Source organism: Solanum tuberosum, unplaced genomic scaffold (genome assembly GCF_000226075.1).
Source record: "Solanum tuberosum cultivar DM 1-3 516 R44 unplaced genomic scaffold, SolTub_3.0 scf00106, whole genome shotgun sequence".
Taxonomy (NCBI): domain Eukaryota; kingdom Viridiplantae; phylum Streptophyta; class Magnoliopsida; order Solanales; family Solanaceae; genus Solanum; species Solanum tuberosum.
Genome location: NW_006239032.1, coordinates 765243 through 773070, shown reverse-complemented (window position 1 = coordinate 773070; position 7828 = coordinate 765243). Strand labels below are relative to the sequence as shown.

Below are 7828 nucleotides of genomic sequence, written 5' to 3'. Positions count from 1 at the left end.
TATTAACGACTTTAATTCGCGTCGGGCCCGCCACCGCAGCCACCACCCCGTCACAACGACCTCGCCAAAACGGCAAAACCCAGCGCCAAAGCGAAATTCTCGAGACAGAGAGTTATTTCAAGAATTTCAAAGTTTCCATTTCAAACACACCTCTAACCCACGACGCTCAGTAAATACCCTTTACGCTAAGATCGATTCCGGGAGCTCTACTCGCTCAAATTCAATTCCGTAAAGTCGTACGAATTTCTTAACGAATTATCTAACTACTCATGTAATCAAAATCATAAATGATTCACCCGATTGCTACCAGATTTTCCTACACCTTAAAGGCTCTGATTTCGTCCAAATCTGGACTAGGCTAGGAAATTTCAAGTTACTACGAAAAAGTTTTCTGACCCAAATTCTTTCTCCATTGGCTTTTCCATATCGACGGAAATCAGGTCGTTACATGGATACATAAGTCGCGATAACTATTCTTGAAATCGCAGTTAAATATAGCTCATGGATCTATCCGATATGTGGAGGGATGTATCCGAGAGGGGAATGATGTATCTGAGAGTCATGTTAATAGAAAGTATAGGTGGCATTGGGTTTAATTTGAGCGGTTGAAAATGGGTCAAGATCCAACCCAACCCAAATTTGCTTGGGCTGAAATGGATTGAGTCAAAACGGGTTAGTAACGGGTCATAACCCAACCCGCTCAATTTTTACTAAGTTTTAATAACTTTATTTGTTATTTTATAAGCTTTTAGTACCTAATAAAATTATTATTTTTCTTTATCATAACTATATATAACATATAAAATTTTAATTTTTTTTTAATAACATTTTGACAAGATTTCTCAAAAATCATTTTAGTTAGAGCAACTTTTACATATAGCAAACAAAAAAATCATATTTGTATGCTATAGCAAAGTTTGCATAATTGTGCTCCATAACAAACATATATATGTATAATTCGCTATACATATACAATTGAAAGCTATGTCTATTTCACTATACATATATACAAAAAGAAGCAATTGTAATTCGTTGGCTCCTCTTCAGATTTATATAATTTCGCTGGCAGGCCATTTGTATAAATTGTTGTTAGTCTCTTGTTTGTATAAATTGTTGACAAAATTATTTGTATATAAAAAATCACTCTCTTTTTCGCTTTATACAAACATAAAATATACATTATATTTGTATAATCTGTGTTTGTATAAAACGAGAAAGAGAGAAAGGCAAAAGAGAACTGGGCAGAGAAATATTTGTATTGTATAATTATAAGTGTATAAGACGAATATATATGTATTTGCATGTGTATATACAATTTTCTTTCGCTTTATACAAACATAAATTATACATTATACAAACATAAATTTTACATTATATTGTATAATCTGTGTTTGTATAAAACGAGAAAAAGAGAAAGGAAAAAGAGAACTGGGCAGGGGAATATTTTTATTGTATAATTATAAGTGTATAGGACGAATATATATGTATTTGCATGTGTATATACAATTTTCTCTCGCTTTATACAAACAGAAACACAATTTATACAATTCTGTTGTATAAAACGAGAGAGGCGAGCACAGAGGGAGCGAGCGAGAAGCGGAGAGTGGCGAGCGAGAATTTGGAGGGAGAGAGGTGACTGGCAAACGTTTGCTACGGGGTGCAATTAAATCAAATAGTAGCTACGCCATTTATTTTAGATTATAAGTTTGTCATTCTGTACAATTATCCTTTTAGTTAACTATCAACCCAATTTTTAATGAGTTGAAATAGGTTAAGTTGAGATGGATTGAGCTAACAAATGGACGGGTCAATAACCAATTTCAAAAGTTTCAAAGAAGTAGGTCCGTTGAATTCTTTTCTTTCTAATCCATTCAGCCGAATAATTGGTCCAAGTACACACCTCATACCCGGCCCATTCCCCTTATCCATTAGGGATTTTCTCCTCAAAATAGGGAGTTGTTGGTTGATAGTTCAAATTTCTCCATCTTCCCGTCACGCTTGCTGCTCAACAAAAGGTAATTGGCCTTTCCTTCTCTTTTATTTTACCTCAGTTTTCGTTTCTGCATAGACAACTGTTTACTTTCGAATTTGTTTGCTAATAGGCATGATTTGAATTGGTTGAGCATCTGGGTTCAATGTTTTATGAGTATAAACCATTGTTGCCACAGTGTTCCCGATAGCTCGGTGTTGGTTTCATCTAAGATTCCACACTATCTTTCTTTGCTATTCAGATGACTCGATAAAGTCCCTCATAGTTTGGGCAAAGTCCTAAGGCACACCGCATTTCAGTAAATCAATTACGATTTTGAGTACCCAAGTGACGAGGTCTGAATAGTCGATGAACCACCCAGAGACAATAGACTCCATACTGGTTAACTTTCATTCCAACAGGACGCACTCATAATGCTAGCATTGGAAGATAGACCGTCGTGTTAGGTCCTCCACATGGTAGAAATTCTTTAGAGGACAGACTCTGGTGATTCAACAAAGAGTTAGAAAAATAGATCAAAATAATACCACAGGTGCCTGTCCCCACGAATAATGCGAAACTGTTTACTTGAAAATATTATTATTTTGATTAACAGTAAAATTTGTGAAAAGGAGTTCAAGGCAAGTGGATTAAGATAGTTCAAGTTTCTTTTCTGCTGGCCAAGCAAATAAAGTTGGGATAGAATACAAGAGTGAAATTGCTTGAAAGTCTTCTTCCATTGAAACACTAAAAGATGGAACTTGTAATATTTACAGAGAGAGATCTCGACACTATTAGATCTACTGAAATGTCTCTTTTATAGGCAAAAAGTCAAGCCTATGTCATAATGTGAAAATATTATTACATGCTAGTTCTGAAGAGGCTATCTAGTAGCACGTGCCTTAACTTTAATATTGGGCTCAAGACTGATTGTGGGAAGGTCAGCGTTAGACATAAGATTGATTGTTGATCTTCCTGAGGGTCATTATGAGGGTGCTCTAGCTGTAAAGCGATTTCCTTCAAAGGAGAAGTCTTGCGAGCTACCCAGCCTCTCTTTAATTTATTTGTTCTTTTAACCAAATGACCAGTCTTACATAATCTAGAAGACCATATATGTATGTGATATTTCTTTATTTGGTTATGTGGCATCGTCTGTTAATTCAACACCGCTGGCCACCCAAAGTCGTCTATTCTTGCAATTGCTACAACTCAATTTCATCCCTAGTTTATTTGAAAAGCTGAAGTTTTGTATCAGACGATTGAATATTCTTGTGCCGAAGCCATAGCCATAGTCATGTGTTCTTGTTTAAATGTTACTTTTCTGGAAAGTCTGCTTCCTTTTGCTATTAAATTTTGTTTCAAATGGTTTATGTTTGCCTAAAAATGACGAAAGTTTCTTCTTGTATTTAAGCCTTACTTGTTTTCCATTTGAAGTGTTTTAATAATTGGTTGTTTTAGCCCATAGGACTCTATTGTTTTGAGTGATAAATTCCTGCTATTGTGTGACAGTCATTTAGAATTTATTTTGCCGTTTTAAGTTAAATCTCTGGTTTACGTTGCTCTTTGTTATCCCCTGAGTCATTCTAATGAGATTATTTGGTATTCTCGTGTTGAAATCTGCTTGCTCTTGCTATAAACAGTGAGTTCTTTATCATATAAGGGTCATAGTATATCTTAATCAACATAGTTCAATTACATATATATGTCAATGGTAGCTAAATCTTATAGATAAATGTTGCACTTTCTCTACATATATATCTCTTCTGATCTTCAAATGTAAAGGAGAAGAACAAGCATTTTGTTGTCATTTCAAACCTGCCTTCTTTGTCATTTTTTTTGGTCTTTCTGTAAGTTAATACTTTCCTTTATACGTGTTTTCAAGCTACTGTCTTGGAGCTATTTGTAGTGTTTCAAGATTATGTACATTTCTTAAATAAAGTTATCTATCTAATATATCAATTAAATCGATTACATGAGGGGACTTAAAACCTTAACCTCAGGAAGCAAAACAGCAGATACGGGGGTTGCCCTTGTCCCGAAGCCCACAAAAAGGTACTATGAAGTATGACCATAGAAGAATTTTAACAACTTTAGGATCCTCAGAAGCTCACAGACCTCAGCCTATTCCTTTTCTTTTGCTTCTGATTCTAAAGTTTATCATACCATTCTTCTCCATCAGATAATTTCCCCGAGTCATCGAAGGCATTTGGGCAGAGTTAGTGAAAATCATAGATGAGTCTTCTATGGCGTCATATTTTGCCAAGGAGTCAGCAGTAGTGTTGACTTTCCTAAAACAGTGGACCACAGTAGCATTGAGGTCCTTCAGATTATTTTGAATCTCATCAGTCCAGTGTTGACATATGCCATTTATCATATCCCCCACCATCTTTGAGTCCATTTCTAAGATAATAGGGCCTATTTTGTTTTTGCTTACACCATTTGAGACCATAAAGTGTTGTGTGTGTTTCAGCCTAGTTATTTGAGTGAAAGATCATAGACATAGTAAAGGCCATTATCAAGTTGCTTTGATGGTCCCTTAAAATACCTCCACCCCGTGCTTTGTTAGTCTTAGTCATCGAGCTCCCATCTGTGTTCAACTTAAAAAGTAGAATACATTCTTATGATTACATAGTGTGTTCCAAGTATTTGAATTTTTCCAGAAATGAATATAAAGGTAGAATATATTTTTACTTCTGAGTTTTTTTTTTCCAAATGAGAAACAACTAAATAGGGTGATAGTTCAGATGCCTATCTCGCTGATTATATCTGAGTTCTATCTTCGCTTTATTTAGTTGATTTACTTTTCCGAGATGGACTTGGTTTCTTTGTCGTTACCTTTATGACAACTTCGGTTTGTGTTCAATGCTCGCTCAAATTTATCCTCTGTTTGATCTTCCTTGAATGTATGCTGATTCACTAATTTGATGTGCTCATATTCGAGAAGACTGCTTGAGTTTAATTAAGGATTTAAGAGTTCAATAAGTATATAAGCTAATTCCCATAAGTCATATGATCCTGTTACCCTTGATAAGGGAATTTTGTTGAAGTTCTACTTTCTTGCACCTTTCTGTCTTCCTGGAGTCTTAATTTCATGTACTAAGAATATATATATAGTTTATGAGTAATGTGTTAGCCATATATTTCGGTAGCTAGTTTTATTTTTCATCTGCTATGAATTTCATTCCACCAAGAGTTACTTACATGTGAATAAGATTACTAGTAGCGTTACTTTTGAAAATAAATGATGAACAATTTCCTTAAATTTTCATTGAATGTTAAATTCAGTATGCTAATCTCTCTTACAGATACTAATTTTCTGCTCTTTGTTATTTTTACATGTTATACTGCTGTTCGATTCCGCTGGACTCACTATTTTTCTGATGCATATACGTTGGGTTGAAGCCCAATATACGTCTTTTTTTCGCTAAAGCGCCTGCCAAGTTCATCAAAAGGGAAGCTAATATTTAGTTAAAGGGGCCGTAATAAAGCAGCAGCAGAAGCAGAATTTGGGCTAAAGCCCTAAAACATATACCAGCAGATTACAATAGTTTCAGCCCCAAAATGATCGAATATAGGCTGAAGTCAAATTGTCTTCTTATTATTATTGTGATCACTAACAATATTGTGAATTAGTTTTTGAATAAAAAAGATCGAATATGGGCTCCAGTCAAATTCATCTCTTTAAACTTTTAATCATTAAATTTTGAAATATAGTATTTACTTTAGGCAAACTTGGGACTTTATAGGATGACTTAAATTTCTTGTATCCGTTCATAGTTGTTGTACAAGGTTCCCTTAATCCAAGTTTTTGAATTTGAACTGACGCTTTAGTTCAACATTTTAATTCAGATTAAGTTGTTAAGTTGCAATTATTTTTGAGATTTTAATATTTAATTATTTTTTTACTTGAAATAATATGAATATATAAGTTTTGACACTATGTTTCTGTAAGTATGTAGAATGAATTACTTGAAGACAAACCAGATAAGCATATTCATTTGAAAGAAACAAGATACGTACATAGTAGTACTATTTTCATAATCTGATAATAACTACTGGGAATACAATACAACGTAATAGTTGTTCAAGATAAATCTAAGTAATGAGGGATATTTGCGGGAATCCACTGGTCACCGCTTATAAAGTTTCTAACCGTGAAATCTGATGCAATATTAGGATCCGTAGTGACGGATGCCCATGTCACACGTCCCTTCGTGACAGCACCCGGCCCTCTATTCTTATACTCCAGATAATATGGTCGGCGGCTAACAACAGATTTATTTGCCGATTCAATCCACTCAACCCATCCTCTATGATCTATCAAGTTATCGATATAACTTTCCATTATCACAGTCCTAGAAAATATACCCCATGGCCGACCTAAAAATGTCGTGACGTTGTTCAATTTCTCCAAATCGCGGGTAGCCTTTATAGTGCAGTTTTGAAGCACTATTCCAGTTGGTAAGGACTCAAGCTCTCTATGTTGCGATGTGATTGTGTTATATTGCCTCGCCATTGGAGTGCGAGCTTCAATCAAGCAGTTTTGGAACACAGCTGTTGCGTCACCACATATAAAATCTATGGTGCCATAGATTTCACAATCGCGGTAGAACTGACGTTGCCTTTTCACATACAAGGTGTCTTGATACCAGTCGAAACGACATTTATAAAAGGACACCAAATCTGCGTCAACTCGTAATGCCACAGCCTGATGTTTTATGGGTCCGGCATTATTTCTAAAAGTTATGTCTTGGGCTATGAAGCCATTACCAGCGACCCCTGCAAATTAAATAAGAAGAAACAATTATAATCATCAAAATGAATAAAACTTATGTATATATAGAGAGAGGGGCTTACATACGGTCGCGGTGTCATAGGTTCGGTTGCCATCGACAAAACTTCTATTACCCGTTATTATCGTAGTATTCATCCCTTCTCCAATCAGGAATATATTAGTCTTCTTTTTATCAACTCTAATATATTCCTGATACGTGCCTTTCTTAATTTTTATGAAGAATGGCTTGACACTGTGATCAGGGGCCGCCAATATTGCTCCAGCAATTGTGTTGAAATTTCCGGTTCCATCTTTAGAAACAACCGTGTTATAAGGTGTTTCCGTTATCAGTTGACTTTGAACACATACAACTATAATTGCAGAGATAAACAACGTCATTATATTCCCTGCATTAAAAAAATTAAAAAAGCTAATGAGTTTACGGACAAGAATTACAGCTACAGTCTAGAGATATGGAAGAAGGATACCGCAAAAATTATCCATGGTCATTGCAAAGATGATGAACAAAAAAGAAGTGAAATTCTTTGAGTCACTGAAGTGACAAGCATGCAACAATTCTTCTTGGTAGTGGAAGAGTTCTACTCTTTCTTAATATTGTAGTATTGTCCAAGCTTAACAAAATCCTCCTCCTTTATATTGTAGTAAAGCTATACTTTTTCTTGCATGTTTTTATTGTAAAATGTCATTTTTAAAGGCTCTTTTTGGACAATTAAATGTCATCTTCATTGAATTGAATTTTTCTACCATTTGTACAATTACTTACCTAGGTAATATATAATTGTAGTAACATTTTAATCCTTAGCTTAGTTATGGTAATTGCTTTCTTCTTATTATCTTTTCTTATTTGGAGGGAATCAACTTGTGACTTTAATGAAAATTTTATTTTGTGAAGATACAATCTTGTACTTTCTTCATTTCTTTTTAAATGATATTTTACCTTTTGTAATATTTTTTGAAATTAGTGACTTTTTCTAAGATATCAAGAAGATATTATTTTTTTATTTTTTCTTCAAAGTTATTTTTTTACCTAAAACGTGCAAGCATTTTTTTAAAAAACTAGATGG

General features: G+C 34.4%; 1 protein-coding gene and 1 long non-coding RNA gene across 2 annotated transcripts; one reads left to right on the top strand and one right to left on the bottom strand.

Moving 5' to 3' along the window:
- Window positions 1-1924: 1924 nt before the first annotated feature.
- LOC107060965 (uncharacterized) lies at window positions 1925-5641 on the top strand. The gene is made up of 2 exons (XR_001473669.1): window positions 1925-2015; window positions 5372-5641. It is a non-coding gene; the product is annotated as an uncharacterized lncRNA (long non-coding RNA).
- A 412-nt stretch (window positions 5642-6053) lies between these two features.
- On the bottom strand, window positions 6054-7142 carry LOC102584513 (pectinesterase-like). The gene is made up of 2 exons (XM_006349475.1): window positions 6827-7142; window positions 6054-6748 (listed from the first exon to the last, which is right to left on the bottom strand). Exons 1-2 carry the CDS (start codon window positions 7140-7142, stop codon window positions 6054-6056), a joined length of 1011 nt encoding a protein of 336 aa, XP_006349537.1.
- Window positions 7143-7828: the final 686 nt, after the last annotated feature.